Genomic DNA, 16,587 nt, shown 5'->3' with positions numbered 1-16,587 from the left:
GGTACTTATTAATGATCATGACTTACTCATTCAAGTGACTCATGCATTCATTTAGCTAAGATGGGTCACCCCATGGCCCCTACTTTACCATATCCTTTCAGAGAGACCACATCTCCCACTCCCAAGATTTCCACCACCACCACACTGTGGGGGCGGGCTGTCACCGTGAAGTTCCTGGACCTTCTTACTAACTATTCAAATCCACACAGCTCAGGCTGATTTCCAATCTCCCTCCCAGAACGTGTTAGATCAATCCCATCATGCTTTCTATCTTATTCTCCTCAGTCACTGCCAGAAGAACAAGCCCTCTGGGTCAACATTGGCCATTCATCCCAGAATCCCCAAGCATCACCTAATCTACTCCATCCCCTCCCTGCCCTCCCCAAACTCTTCCACCGTGCCCTTTCCAACTCCAGATCCATCACTATCAAACATTCCAGTAGCCTCCTCTCCTTTGAACATTCCCTCCATGTCCTGGCAGTAAGCGGACCTGTCAGTCCCTGATTATCCCATCTGCTCTGTCGCCCTTTCAGCTAGAAGGTACTGACATCCCAGGCACTTGAGGACCAGGGGGATGTGGTAGCTGTGCTGCTTGTCATTTCCAAGTGATTTCTTTCCTTCCCTGCTTCTGAACATCCAGCTCCTTTGAAGCCCCATCCTACCCTCTCTCGTCCTTCCAGCTCACGCACTCAAGAACTCCTATGGTAACCCACTGAGCAAAGCCAGGGATTGAACCCACAACCTCATGGTTCCTAGTCGGGTTCATTATCCACTGTGCCACGACGGGAACTCCGTCTTTCTCCCTTTCTCAATGCAGTCCCTCCTTCAGTTATTCCTGGTCTCCCTACCCCATCAGTCTCCCCTCTCTCCTGGATCATTTAATCACTAACATATAGAAACATGTTATAGTCTCCCTCAGATCAATAAGAACCTTCCTTGAGCCCTCATGTCTCCATTTCACTATCCTATTTCTCTCATTATCTTGGAAAAAATTGTGCAAGAGTTACCTGCATCTGTTCTCCCTCCTTCCCTCTCCTCTTTCTCTCCCCACCTCCAGCTCCTCCTCCTCCTCCTCCTCTTCTCCTTCTTCTTGCCATACCTGAGACATGTGGAAGTTCCTGGGCCAGGGATAAAACTCACACCACAACAGTAATCCAAGTTGCGGCAGTGACAATGCCAGATCCTTCACTTGCTGAGCCACAGGAGAGCACCTGTTCTCTCTTCTTCTTTTTAGGGCCACACCCATTGCATATGGAAGTTCCCAGGCTAGGGGTCGAACTGGAGCTACAGCTACCAGTCTATGCCACAGCCTCGGCAACATGGAATCTGAGCCTCGTCTGCGACCTACGCCATAGCTCATGGCAACGCCAGATCCCTAAGCCACTGAGCAAGACCAGGGAAGGAGCCTGCATCCAGGGAAAGAGCCTGCATCCTCATGGACACTAGTCGGATTTGTTTCCGCTGCGCCACGATGGGAACTCCGTCTCTTCTTCTTGACTGCTATTTCCTGTCAATATCTCTCCAAGATGGCTGAGATACCACTGGAACGACCAAAGCCAATGGACTCTTCTATGTCATCTGTCTTGATTTTTCAGCAGCATTCAGTACAGTTGACCATTAACTGTATTTTGAAAACCCTTTCCTCTTGATTTTTGTGATACCCCTCCTAGCTTATTCCTGCTCGGTTGGCCACTGCTCCTCCATGTTCTTTCCTTGCTCCTCCTCTTCATTTCAACCCCTAAGTGATAGATTACTTGTCCTGAACCCTTTTTTCTCTATCTCCACTCTCTCCCCAGTTGCTTCATGTACTCCTGTAGAATTTAGTCTTACACATGCTACACCCTACTTGACATCTCTGTTTGATTAAAGGATCACTTGGATTTCCCCATCCCCACCCCAAGTCCTTTCCTTCCCCAATTTTCCCCTTGTTGGCAAATGGCACCATCATCCCCCACAGCTGCTTAAACTAAGAGCCAAGGACTCATCTTTTTTTTTTTTTTTTTTCCCAGTACCCATAGAAGTTCCCAGGGCAAGGATTGACCCCATGTCACAGCAATGACCTAAGCCACAGGCAGTGACAACACTAGATCCTTAACTGTTAGGCCACCAGGAAACTCCAGGAGTCACCTTTGATTCCTCACCCTCATAGCCCACATTGGCATTAGCAAGTCCTCTTTGCTCTAACTCCAAAAATCTCTCTCTCAGGTATTGATACTTCTCTCCATCTTTACTGCCACCACCTCTGTGCAGGTTAACGTGATTTCTCACCTGGGTGAAGCCATAGCCTTTCAATCCATCTCCCTTCTCACACCTGGCACACTTACAATGCATTCTCTACAAAGCACCTAGAATGTCTGTCCCTGCTTCTCTCCTTGCATTGGAATAAATGTCAAGGAGTTCTTTTTGAGACCCATTGGGTTAAGAACCTGACATAGTGTCCGTGAGGAATCAAGTTCGATCCCTAGGCCTCACTCAGTGGGTTAAAGATCTGGCATTGTCACAAGCTGTGGTGTAGGTCACAGATGTGGCTTGGATTCGACCCCCTAGTCTGGAACTTCCATATGTAGCAGGTACAGCCATAAAAAGAAAAAAAAAATGACATGCTTGTGTACATGTTAGATCCTAAGAAATCTACCAAAAAAAAAAAAAAAAGAGCTTCTAGAACTGATAATGAATTTAGCAGGATATAAAATCTATATAGAAAAGTAGGCATTCCCATCATGGCGCAGCGGAAATGAATCCGACTAGGAACCATGAGGTTGCGGGTTCGATCCCTGGCCTCGCTCAGTGGGTTAATGATCCGGCGTTGCCATGAGCTGTGGTGTAAGTCTCAGATGCGGCTCAGATCTGGTGTTGCTGTGGCTCTGGCATAGCCCCGATTGGACCCCTAGCATGGGAACTTCCATATGCTGTGGGTGCAGCCCTAAAAAGACAAAGGGCAAAAGACAAAAAAAAAAAAAGAAAAGAAAAGAAAAGAAAAGTAAATTGTATTTAGGGAGTTCCGACTGTGGCGCAATAGGATCTGTGGTGTCTTGGGAGAACTGGGACACTGGTTTAATATCCAGCCAGCAGGTACAGCCATCCTGGCTCAGGGGTTAATTAATCTGACTAGCATCCATGAGGATGTGGGTTCCATCCCTGGCCTTGCTCAGTGGGTTAAGGATCCAGTGATGCCATGAGCTGTGGTGTAGGTCGCAGACACAGCTCAGCAGCTCAGATCTGGCCTTGCTGTGGAGTAGGCCAGCAAGAGGGGTTTGCTGAGTGGTGGTCCGATTAGACCCCTAGTCTGGGAACCTCCATATGCCTCAGGTGTGGCCCTAAAAAGACAAAAAAAAAAAAAAAAAAAAAAAAAGGAATCAGGATGAAGAAAGGAGCTTCTATTTTTTTATTTTAAGCTTCATAGTACTATTTGACTTTTATGCTATCTACATGCTTTTCTTTGATAAAAGCAAAACCTTTATTATTTTATTATTTTAAATTATAATAGATATCACTTAATAAGCATCTACACATTAATGTCTAAACAGTGTGCTGAGAGCTTATTATGTATTGCTTTATATTTTACAAAAGAATTTCCAGGATAGAAAGACACGAAAGGATTTTTTTCATGGTTAGGCGTTTTGCTTTGGAGACAAAGTTAATTTTTTTAATGACAAATAAAATGACACGATAAAAAATTATATACAAAAACATACGCATATGTAGGAGTTCCCGTCGTGGCACAGTGGTTAACGAATCTGACTAGGAACCATGAGGTTGCAAGGTTCAATCCCTGCCCTTGCTCAGTGGGTTAACAATCTGGCGTTGCCGTGAGCTGTGGTGTAGGTTGCAGATGCGGCTCAGATCCCGCGTTGCTGTGGCTCTGGCGTAGGCTGGTGGCTGCAGTTCCAATTCAACCCCTAGCCTGGGAACCTCCATATGCTACAAGAGCGGCCCAAGAAATAGCAAAAAAAGACAAAAAAAAAAAAATACACATATGTAATAAGGCAGACTCTGACTATACAAATGCAGGCTATTTTTATAAACCTAATCCAAACTAAGTAATATAAGAGTACAGCCTGTGAAACCAGGTTCTTTAGGTTCTGTGAAAGTCATGAACAAGTAGCCTGAATACTAAACTGTTAACAAGGATTATCTAGGAGACAGAGGGGTTTGCTGAGTAATGGTCAAGAAGAACTTTGCTTCTTCATTCTAAGTGATATACTATTGTTTTCTGCTTATGTATTATTAATGAAAAAATCACAATTTAAAAACCAATAATCCTTTAAAGCAAATGTTTACACATTATACTTTCCACTAGCCATCTGCAAAAATAATATTCATTCCATTCTAGCTTTCATTAAATTACATCACACACACACTCTAAAATTTATGTTATGAAACTATGCTACAGAATATTAAATAAGTAATTTTCTTAAATAGCATCCCCATTTTTTTTTCTTTTTAGGGAACATGATACTAACTTTTCTCCAACTCTGTTTATATGTAACATATCTTTTTGACTTAGAAGCGTCTGTTAATATTGAAGAAAGTAATAACAAAATCTCTATTCTAGCAATACTTTGGATTAACCCATTACATCTTTTCTTAACCTGTTTCTCTCCTTTTCTATCCATTCTTTGGCTTTCCTGTTGGTTTTTAAACTGGGTTCTTAATTGATGGACTACAGGAATTTAGTAGAAAACTTTAGATACAATTTTAAATCTTGTATTTCTTTTTTAGTCAGATATTATATATCAAATTGACTATTGTGAAAATTAAAAAGCAACAACTGTAAAATTTAAGAACACTTTTAAGAGTATACTTGGGTAGGAACTCTTGCAAAAATATTAAGAAATGTTCTTAAATATGGCACTGGAACTACAAAAGAGTCTCAAAGCATAAAATGAGAGCAATGACAAATTGAGAAGGTGTTAAAGAGCTATAAAAATAAACGGTTACCTTGGATATATACTCAGATACTATGAGTCAGACTGGTGTGGTGTTTTGTCATTTATTTAATAATCATGCTTACTCAATTCACTTTATTGAAATTAATGTAATAAACAGCTGTCAGGTTATAAAAAGATGAGGTTTCTTTTGATTAGGTAACAGATTTAGAACTGGCAATGGAACATTTTGCAAACAAAGCCATAATAACCGGTTAGATTAATCTTGAGAAAAGTATGTCTAATTTTAGGGTTGGCAGTGTGCAACTTCCTGAAAAGATCCAAAATGCAGAAGATATTGTTCCTGATTTGATAGTATTACTCTTTTCACTTAAAGATTTTTTAAATTATGTTTTTATTTTTGGCTGTGCCCATGGCACGCAGAAGTTCCAGGGCCAGGGATTGAACCTGCACCGCAGCGGCCACCCAAGCCACTGCAGTGACAATGCCAGATTCTTAACCTGCTCTGCCACAAGAGAATTCCAGAAATTCTTTAACCTATCACGAAGTCCCAAAACTAGGTCTTGCTCAGATTTACAGGTTTAAAACATTGACAGGATTTCCTTAAGATGTCAATAATCAAATAGTTAAATAGGTTATTTAATGTCCAAGTAGAATCACATTATGCTGGTATTTACTGTATCAGTGTGATTATTTACATTAATCAAATAGCAATGGGAGAGTACAATACATAAATTATTGCTCTGTAAAAGTATAATTTTTGACTTTATATTTGTAAAGATTAATCAAATTTAGTTGAATCTTTATTTTTTCTCTTTTTTTTTAGGGCCTCATAAGGGCATATGGAAGTTTGTGGGCTAGGGGTGCAATCCTGGCCTATACCACAGCCACAGCAATACCAGATCTGAGCAGTGTCTTTGACCTACACCACATCTCACGGAAACACTGGATTGTTAACCCACTGAGCAAGGCCAGGGATGGAACCCACATCCTCATGGATGCTAGCCGGATTCATCACTACCGAGACACGATGGGAACTCCATTTTATTTATTTTTTGTAATTGGGCCTTTATTTTTTTTTCTTTTACTTATTTATTTTTTAATTTTCCCACTGTACAGCAAGGGATCAGGTTATCCTTACATGTATACATTACAATTACATTTTTCCCCCAGCCAATTGGGCCTTTAAATTGATTTTTCACTTTTCCTTTTTTGAACACTTTCTCCAATGATTTAAACAGAAAACAAACCTTAAAAAAAAAAAAAAGCAGAAAATAATGATATTGCAGCTAACAAAAATAACACTAAAAATACTTAATACTTTACTAGTTTTTTTTTCTTTAAGGGCCGCACCAGGCCATATGAACGTTCCCAGGCTAGGGGTAGAAGGGAGCTGCAGCTGCTGGCCTTCACCACAGCCAAAACAACAGCAAAGGCAGATCCAAGCTGTGTCTGTGACCTACACAATAGGGGATCCTTAACTACAGAGGTGGGTGAGCAATTGAATAATCCACATCCTCATGGATACTAGTTGGGTTCTCTACCGCTGAGTCACAATGGGAACTCCCAATACTTTAATAGTTAATAAAAGCTTCAAGTTATTACAATTATTCCAAGAGTGTAACGGACAGCATGTTGTAATTTGAAGTCATTTGCATTGAAATAAATTATTGTCCTTTGTTTTCACTTCCCTATATTTTCAAAGTACTCATCAATATTATTCTCTAATATTAATCAAAACCAAATAATCTCAGTTCCCAGCATTTGGTTCTATGGGAACACCTTTTCTTACACCTTCAAGTAATAAAAATACTCAAAAGAAATGAAAAGTATACATACCACCATATATAAAAGATGGATAGCAGGGACCTACTGTACAGCATAGGGTAATCTACTCAGTATCGTGTAATGACTTATATGGGAAAAGAATCTGAAAAGGAATAGTTATATGTGTAACTGACTTACTTTGCTGTACACCTGTAACTAACACAACTTTGTAAGTCAACTATACTCCAATAAAAAAAATTTTTTTAAGGGAGAAAAGGATTATTGAGAACAATTATAAAGAACACACAGGAGTTCCCTTCGTGGCGCAGTGGTTAACGAATCCGACTAGGAACCCTGAGGTTGCGGGTTCGATCCCTGCCCTTGCTCAGTGGGTTAAGGATCAGCGTTACCGTGAGCTGAGGTGTAGGTCGAAGACGAGGCTCGGATCCTGCGTTGCTGTGGCTCTGGTGTAGACCTGCGTCTACAGCTCGACCCCTAACCTGGGAATCTCCATATGCCACGGAAGCGGCCCTAGAAAAGGCAAAAAGACAAAACAAACAAACAAAAAAACCCAAAACCACACACACAAATGTGTCACCTCTAGATCTAGGGAGATTTTTTTTTTTTCTTCCAGTTTTAAAGGAGTAAAATTAAACGGCCAGGTAAGGTCAAAGGTCTTTTTTATTGTGGTAGGGAAGGTTCTCTGGCTTCCCTTTGTATTCCACTTCCATCTTCCTCTTCCCATCCCCTTCACTCTTTCCCCCAAGCCCTATTCTTCAAGGTTTCAGTGTCGTACTTTCTCTGATAAGAAGAAAGTCTCAGTATTTTCAAACTTTCTCCGTGGCCACCGCAAGAGGAAGCACCTGGCGGCGACTCCTTTCCAGCGCACACCTGGGAAGGGGGTGGCTCCCCTGCGGCCGCGCCCGGAGTGGGGGGAGGGGACGAGAACCTGTGGCCACCTCCTCCCTCCCGCCCCGGGCGGTGACTCACCGAGAACCTGCCCTCAGAGGTGAGCAGCCGGGGGCAGGGGCTGGGAGGCGGGGCCACCAGGTCGGCCAGGTCTGCTCCGCCCTGCCGCGCGCCCAGAACGCGCAGAAGGTCGGCAGGCTCGCATCTTTCCTCCAGCCCCAGGGCACCTCGCCGCAGTCCTCCCGACGCGGACCCACGCCTTCCAGGTTTCCTCACGCCGCCCCGCCGGCCAGCGAGCGCCCGGCACCCCACTCCGTCGGGGCGTCCTCCCGCGAGCCCCCGGCCAGCCTCGCGTCCCGAGCGCCCTGGTCCTCGGCGCCCGCGCACCATGGCGCCCCCCCAGGTCCTCGCGTTCGGGCTCCTGCTCGCCGCGGCGACGGCGGCGGTGGCCGCGGCCCAACAAGGTGAGGAGTGGAGTTGCGGGGTTAGGAAGACCGGAGGGTAGCGACTCTCAGCTCCCAAGGCGGAGACTGTAGGGAAGGGGCGGGCGGCCAGGCTTTCCCGCCGAGAGACGGACGGCGCCGGGCTGCTGGGGCCCAGGCCCTCTGCGGTGGGAGGCGGCGGGAAGGCGCCCACCTGCGCGGGCTGGAGGGAGCAGCCTCACTTGGCGCTCTGCGCGCCTCCCTCGGGAAATGGCTCGGCCAAGGCCGGAGGGGCAGACGGGGAACCGAGTGGCAGCGGACCTGGACTCCTCGACGCGCCCACCTCCAACGGCCCAGGCGCACTTGGGATTTTGGCGAGGCGGAAACTTGCTCCGGCCGCGAGGGGACTCCTGCGACAGCGACCTGAGGCCCCGCCCCTCCCCGGGCACCTGCGGCTGGCCCCGGATGTGGGTCTCGGGCGGGGATAAGTGGTTAAGGTGAGGCCTCCGGGGCCGTTGCGCACCTGTGCGCGGGAGGACGTCCTCCTGGGCCTAGACTACGAGGTGTGTGGGTCTTTTCCCTTTAAGGATCGTATCAGGAACGAGCAGTTTATTGTAGGGAACCCCGATCGAGCGATAATCCTAGAGTAAAAAATGTCGGCGTAATGCCACCACTTAAAGAGAATCCTGTAGTTAATAATAAGGTATATTTTTCTTTAGACATTGCTCTAAACATTGCCCTAAGCCTCAACACAGTTTTATATCTTAATTTTTCCCCTATATAATATCCAGAGTTTTTCGTTCTCTTTAGTTTTGAAAAGCACAGGTTTAAATTGTACAGAGCACTCTATAGCCTAAAGGTCGTACCGTTAATCCAAAATGTTGGACGTGTAGGTTGATTCCAGTTTTTCTTACTCGGGAATAAACATCTTGGCTGTCATCTTTTGATTTATTTGTAACGTAGTGGCTAACAGTGAAGTGTCAGCCAAAGCTTTCTGGAAAGACTTTTTTTTAAAGGGCCTCAGCGCACCTGCCCCCCCGCCCTCCGCACATAGAAGTTCCCAGCCTCTGGTTCAAATCAGAGCTGTAGCTGCTGGCCTACACCACAGCCAGAGCAACGCGGGATCCCAGCGGAGTCCGGGATCTACGCCACAGCTTAAGGCAATGCGGGATCTGAGCCATGTCTGAGATCTGAGCCACAGCTCACAGCAACAGCAATGACAGATCCTTAAGCCACTAGCGAGGGATCAAACCTTGTCCTCATGGATGCTAGTCAGATGCGTTTCCACAGAGCCACAAGAGGAACTTCTGGAAAGGCTTTTATATCCTCCCCCCCCCCCCCAACTGGCCTAATTCATTATACTTTCAAAATAATGCAGTTAGGTCAACTCATGTTTTTTCAGCTTCAGTCTGAGGCTAAATACTTAATCTTATATTGCTTTAAAGTGATATTCTGTAGGAATATGTTCGGAAAATCTGTACCTGCTTGGTCTCTTGTATTTCACATAGTTGAAGTGTAAATATGTACTCTGAGCAGGTATAGCATACTGCTGCATAAAATTTTAACTCTTTGAGGACAGCCATTATACAAAACTGAGTTTGGTGCTGGACAGATTATATGGGTGGTTCATAATGATTATACTTTAAACAGTAAAATTAAAGTCAACCTGAGATAGGAAGGATCAATATAAAAATTCTTTGGTGTGTCATAACAGGTTTTTGTTTTTAATGATTGTACTTGCTTAGCTAGACAAGTAAAAGAAATTAAATGGGGTTGCCAATTTTAAGTTAAAATGAACTTTTGAGATAGTCAAAGATAAAACTGTTAAACTGACATCAGTACCCAGGATGGGCTGCCTAATAGCACTTTCAAAATTGAGTGCTAGGTTTTAATTTAGGAAACCTGCATACAGAGGTGTCTCCAAATACAACTGAAAGTATGATTTTTCTAAGACATAGAGTTACCCAAGGGTTGAATGTGTGCCCATTAAGGTGTTTTTTTTTTTTTTTTTTTTTGGTCTTTTTGCCATTTTCTTGGGCCGCTCCCACGGCATATGGAGGTTCCCAGGCTAGGGGTCCAATCAGAGCTGTAGCTGCCAGGCTATGCCATAGCCACAGCAACACGGGATCTGAGCCGCGTCTGCAACCTACACCACAGCTCACAGCAACGCCGGATCCTTAACCCACTGAACAAGGCCAGGGATCGAACCCATGACCTCATGGTTCCTAGTCGGATTTGTTAACCACTGCGCCACAACGGGAAATCTGGTGCCCATTAAGTTTTAAAACAAGCATCTCTTATTAAGAAAATGGGTGAGAACAGAAGGGAAAGGTGAGTTAGTCACAGATCCTAGAACTGGAAATGCTGATTTTGGAGACGAGTCCAAGACTGACAGGCAGGTGTTCATCTAGCAGGACAAGAGAAGGAAGGAAGCTGAGTCTGGGAGTATTATGAAGGCAAAGCTGAATCTGGTGTTTGGAGGGTTTATTCCTGGTTTAAAAAATAAAAATGGGGGAGTTCCTGTCGTGGCTCAGCTGTTAACGAACCTAACATCTGTGAGGAGCCAGGTTCAGTCCCCGGCCTCGCTCAGCAGCTTAAGGATCCACCATTACTGTGAGCTGTGGTGTAGGTTACAGATGCAGCTCAGATCCCATGTTGCTGTGTCTCTGGTTACAGCTCCAATTTGACCCCTAACCTAGGAAACTCCATATGCCATGCCTGTAGCCCTAAAAAAAACAAAAAAATAAATAAAAATGGGAATGTGTGCAAATTAGACTGTCCATACCATTTTCTTTTTCTTTTTATGGCCGTACCTGTGGCATTTGGCAGTTCCTAGGCTAGGGAGAGAGCTAGAGAGAACTCCAGCTGAGGCCTGTGTCACAGCCATGACAACACCAGATCCAAACCACATCTGTGACCTATGCTTGCAGCTTGTAGCAACACCAGAACCTTAACCCACTGAGTGAGGCCAGGGATAGAACCCTCACAGAGGGTATCAAGTCCAAATCCTCACAGAGACAGTATCAGGTCCCCTACCTATCGAGCCATAGTGGCAATTCCTAGCCCGTGTGTATAATATTTGTAGTATTTAACATGGTGTCAGCCTCTCAAATTATAGCTGAAAAATAAAACATTCAGGACTTTTTTTTTTTTTTTTTTTTTTTTTGTCTTTTTGCCTTTTCTAGGGCCACTCCTGTGGCACATCGAGGTTCCCAGGCTAGGGGTCTATTTGGAGCTGTAACCACCAGCCTACGCCAGAGCCACAGCAACGCAGGATCCGAGCCTCGTCTGCAACCTACACCACAGCTCATGGCAACGCCGGATCCTTAACGCACTGAGCAAGGCCAGGGATCGAACCCACAACCTCATGGTTCCTAGTCGGATTCGTTAACCACTGTGCCACGACGGGAACTCCAGGACTACTTTTTTTTTTTGACCATGCCTACGCATGTGGAAGTTTCTGGGCCAGGGATCAAACCCACGCCACAGCAGCAACCAGAGCTGCTGGCAGTGACACCAGATCCTTAACCCACTGCGCTACAAGAGAACTCCCAGGACCTCTTTTTAAGGCTATGTGTCCCTGTAATTTGGGTACTGTTGCCAGAGCATAATTTAGCTGGGACGTCAGAGTTGGACCTTCATTTTTAAGCTGGATTTTTTTCTTCCCCAGGATGTGTGTGTGAAAACTACAAACTGACCACAAACTGCTCTTTGAATGCGCTTGGTCAGTGCCAGTGTACTTCAATTGGTGCACAAAATTCTGTCATTTGCTCAAAATGTAAGTAGAATATTATCATTGCCTTTAAGCTTTATTTTGACCTACACTTCTTGAGTGGATGTGTCTTGACTTGGAAAGTGTTTTTTGGCCTCAAATCAGGATCATGTTATTTTGTCAAAATTATTTCCTCTCTGCAGCGTCTTAGGATTTAAAAAGGGACCATGGGAACTTGTATGTCTACCATAATCCTTGGCCATGGGAGTTTGGAGTAAACTAAATTATTTTTCCTTGAGCATAAAACTGCAGTTACTTTTCAGTTTGACATTAAGCTTTCTTTTCAGTGGCTTCCAAATGTTTGGTGATGAAGGCAGAAATGACTGGGTCAAAGGCTGGGAGAAGACTGAAACCAGAGAATGCTATCCAGAACAACGATGGGCTCTATGATCCTGACTGTGACGAGAATGGGCTCTTCAAAGCCAAGCAGTGTAATGGTACCTCCATGTGCTGGTGTGTGAACACTGCTGGGGTCAGAAGGACCGATAAGGACTCTGAAATATCCTGTTTGGAGCGAGTGAGGACCTAGTGAGTTGGGGTGGTGCCTATGTATTATTTGTTTTCACACTTTTCAGATTTGCTTGATTAAAATTTTTTTTTTTTTTTTTTTTTTTTGGTCTTTTTGCCGTTTCTAGGGCTTCATTTGGAGGTTCCCAGGCTAGGGGTCGAATCGGAGCTGTAGCTGCCAAGCCTACACCAGAGCCACAGCAACGCGGGATCCGAGCCACGTCTGCAACCTACACCACAGCTCATGGCAACGCCAGATCGTTAACCCACTGAGCAAGCGCAGGGACCGAACCCACAACCTCATGGTTCCTAGTCGGATTCGTTAACCACTGCGCAACGACGGGAACTCCCAGAATTTAGTTTTGAGTATATAATATGACTTCATGATTTAGATTTCAAAAGAGAAAAGAGTAGACAGTGTAAAGCCCCCATCCCATTTCATTCTCCCAGCTTCTCAGTTTACCTCCACTGAACTAATGGTCACCAGTTTATTCCACAACTTTCCAGAGATCTTCTGTGAATTTACTAGCGATGTATATTTTTATTTAAAAATTTTTTCTTATGGTAGCATGCGCAACATAATTTTCCTTTTACATTTCTACTTAGCACTGTTCAGTATTTTAAAGTTGGATTAGTGCTGAATGTATATGAATAATTTAAGCTATTTGCTCACATTTGCTCATTTATGATGTTTTAAAGCAGGATAGGGTTGTTTTTAGAGATTTTGTAATAAAAAGGAATGGAAACACTTTCTAGCTAGCTTAAGCCAAAAAGATTTTATTGGGAACGACTAGAAACTGGAAAGTTGTCAAGATCAAGGCAGGCAGTCTCTCCGCTTCCGTCTTCTGGAGCCTCATGGCCACTTCTGTTTCTCTCAGTACCTTTTTGTCTCTTCACTTGAATATGGCCCAGCATGACCAGCTAAGCCTTAGCTTTATGTGGTCTTGGTTGTGGTGGCCAGAGGGTCCATGTCAGAAAGGATGAGTGGTTTTTTTTTTGGTCTTTTGTCTTTTTAGGGCCGCACCCACAGCATATGGAGGTTCCCAGGCTAGGGGTCTAATTGGAGCTGTTGCTGCTGGTCTACGCCAGAGCCACAGCAACGCCAGATCCTACACCACAGCTCATGCCAACGCCGAATCCTTAACCCAGTGAGCAAGGCTAGGGATTGAACCGACAACCTCATGGTTCCTAGTCGGATTCATTTCTGCTGCGTCACGACGGAAACTCCAGAAAGGATGAATTCCTTATGAATAATGTGAGAAAGCCAAGGAAGGAACGAAGGACATATGTATAGAATAGACACTTTTTCTGGTAATTCTCCTGTAATTCCACTTGGGAATTTTGATAATTAGCTTATTGGGGTCAATCTGTTGTTTTTTTTTTTTTTTTTTTTTTACTTTTTAGCTGGATCATCATTGAACTAAAACACAAAACAAGAGAAAAACCTTATGATGTCACAAGTTTGCAGAAGTAAGTGCTATTAAATGCCTTATATTTGCATAGTTGGTACTCAGATCTTCTATCTTGTCCTATTAGATAAGCTAAAACGAGTCTCAAAGCTTTTTCATATTTCCAAAAAGTAAGATACTATAAATAATATATTTAACTTTAAAAAAGAGATGCAAGAATCATAGAGATTCCCATAGTATCCTTCACTCGTTCAACAAAGAATATATTGCCACATTTTCTTTTTATATGTGTGTCTACTTTCTATATCCATTTGAGCATGTATCAATGTTTCTCCCAGAACCATTCGAGAGCCAGTTCTGGATATCATACATCTTGACCCCTAAATATTGTGGTATATGTTTTCCTAGGAACAGAAGGCATTCTCTTATGTAACTACTGTACAATTATCAGATTTAGGAAATTTAACGGTAAACCACATTCTGCCAGTTTTCCCAGTGTCCTTTGTGGCAGTTTTTTCCCCTCGAACCCAGGACCCAGTCTAAGGTCCTACATTTAGTTGTTATTATAAGTGTTTGGTCTCTTTAAATGTGGAACAGTGCCTTGGCCTTTCTTTGTCTTTCATGACACTGATTTTTTTTTTCCCATAAAATTAAAATTTTTCATATTTAAATTATAACCCTTAACATTGATATTTTTTGAAGAGTATGGGCAAGTTGTTTTATAGAATGTCCCTCAATTTTGGATTTGTCTGTTTCCTCATAATTAAATACAGGTAATACACTTTTGACAGAAAAACTATTTAAGGTGATTTGTGTCTGTTTCAGTACTTTGAGGTGGGAGGCACATGGCATTAGCTTGTCCTTTCACTCCTGATGTTAACTGTGGCAGGTGGTGTTTGCCAGGTTGCTCCACCTCTTTATAATTAAATATAATCTGTAGGTAGGTACTTGGCTACTGTGTAAATATCCTGTTTCTAGTCAAACTGGAACTCAACAGTTTTTGCATCTACTATTCTGAATCAGTTATGATGATAGTTGCAAGACGGCATAAAACTTTTTACAAGTTTGGTTAATGACAATTCTAGACCTCGAGCTATATGCTTTGTTAAAAATAAGTTTCTTAATGTTGTGTAGGACAGGCTTTTAAAAAACAGCTTTTTAATTATTTACAGTGCACTCAAGGAGGTAATCACGGATCGTTACCAACTGGATCCCAAATATATCACAAATATTCTGGTAAGATTTTTTTTTTTTTTTTCCTTAAGCAAATGGGCTTTAACAGAAAGTTGGTTGGACAGTGTAGTTTGGGTATGGTTTTTTGTTTTTTTGGACAATACTCAAAGCATGTGGAAGTTCTAGGGCTAGTGATTGAACCTGTGTCACAGTGGTAACTTGAGCCATAGCAGTGGCAATACCGATCCTTAACGTGCTAAGCCACAGGGAACTCCTAGGGTATGATTTTTGATAGTGGTTTAAATTGCATTTGAATAAATTTTAGCCCTAAGCACTTATTCCTGCAAATCCCCTATTGTTGTTTTCCTTTCACTGTCTTTGAAAATCTCGGTTTACCCTTAAAGAAAATGTAATGTATCTTAGTATCCCCAACACATGCCAGTCTTTTTACTCTGGAAAAGAGTTCTGTGGTTGCTTTTGGCAGTTCTTTCTTTAAAATGCTTTGTTCTATTTTCTCTGGGTTTAGCAGTTAGTTTTTAACTAGCTAGCCCTTCCTTAACTCTTAAAACTCTGGTCAAAAAAGACAACTCTGATTGAAAAATAGTGTGATGGAAATCTTGCAAGACAGAAAATTGAAGTCATTTTTAAAATTACTTTTTGGAAGGGGTATAAAAAGTAATTTTATAAAAGCAGCACATGGTAAATATTACTGGGTTTTGAATTGTATTTCTTTATTTTAATTTTAATTTTTATTTTTGGCCATACCCATGGCATGTGGAAGTGCCTGGGCCAGGGATCATATCCCAGCCACAGCAGTGACAAGAGCCACCGCAGACAATGCTGGATCCTTAACCCCCTGAGCCACCAGGGAGCTCCAGGATTGCATTTCTTTAGCATTTTACATTAAAGTAGTTCAAACCAAATAAGATACTTTAATACTTTGTTTTAAAATTTAAAAATTAAAAATTTTTCATGGGTGGAGTTCCCTCTGTGGTGCAGTAGATTAAGGATCTGCTTTGTTTCTAAGGCAATGTGGGTTTGATCCCCAGCCCAGTGCACTGGTTTAAGGATCCAGTGTTGCCGTAGCTGTGGCTTGGACTCAATCCCTGGCCCAGGAGTTTCCATATTGATGTGGGTATGGCTGAAAGAAAAAAAAAATCTTTTCAAGGGAATTTCCACATGTTGTGGCTATGGCCAAAATTTTTTTTTAATTTAAAAAGTAAAATCTTTTCAGGAAAAGAAAATTTTCTCTTTTTCTTCTTTTTTTTTTTTTTTTTTTTTGCTATTTTAGGGCCACACCTGCAGCATATGGAGGTTCCCAGGCTAGGGGTCCAGTTGGAGCCTCAGCTGCCAGCCTACACCACAGCCATAGCAAAGTGGGATCCGAGCTGTGTCTGCAACCCACACCACAGCTCACGGCAATGCTGGATCCTTAACCATTGAGCAAGTTCAGGGATCAAACCCGCATCATTATGGATACTAGTCTGGTTGGTTAACTGCTGAGCCACAAAGGGAACTCCAGAAAATTTTCTTTTGAATAGAAAATTGTAATCATATTTGGTTGCATTGCTATTTTAATTCCCTTGGATAGATTTTAAAAACATCTCTAGGATTTTAAAATTATTAGTGACATGGAGTTCCCCAGTGGCTCAGTTGGTTAAGGATCTGGTGGTGTCACTGTTGTGGCACAGGTTCAATCCCTGGCCTGGGAACTTGCATATGCCATGGGTATGGCCAAA

At 43.0% G+C, this 16,587-nt stretch overlaps 1 protein-coding gene across 3 annotated transcripts in view; it reads left to right on the top strand.

The window, feature by feature from the left end:
- Positions 1 to 16,587, top strand: part of EPCAM (epithelial cell adhesion molecule) — a 45,648-nt gene that overhangs the window by 22,191 nt on the left and 6,870 nt on the right. The window contains exons 2-6 of one of the 3 annotated variants that reach the window (XM_085015920.1): positions 7,782 to 8,029; positions 11,658 to 11,765; positions 12,047 to 12,287; positions 13,671 to 13,736; positions 14,848 to 14,911. In XM_085015920.1, coding sequence (XP_084872046.1) covers positions 7,954 to 8,029; positions 11,658 to 11,765; positions 12,047 to 12,287; positions 13,671 to 13,736; positions 14,848 to 14,911 — 555 coding nt within the window. In that variant the 5' untranslated portion in view covers positions 7,782 to 7,953. 3 annotated transcript variants of the gene reach the window in all.

This window comes from Sus scrofa, chromosome 3, assembly GCF_054392235.1.
Source record: "Sus scrofa isolate SSC_HxYL_T2T_F1_AM1 chromosome 3, Sscrofa_HxYL_maternal_Yorkshire_Landrace_v2.0, whole genome shotgun sequence".
Taxonomy (NCBI): domain Eukaryota; kingdom Metazoa; phylum Chordata; class Mammalia; order Artiodactyla; family Suidae; genus Sus; species Sus scrofa.
Note: the sequence above shows the minus strand (reverse complement) of the source record. Positions and strands in the feature narration are given on the sequence as shown.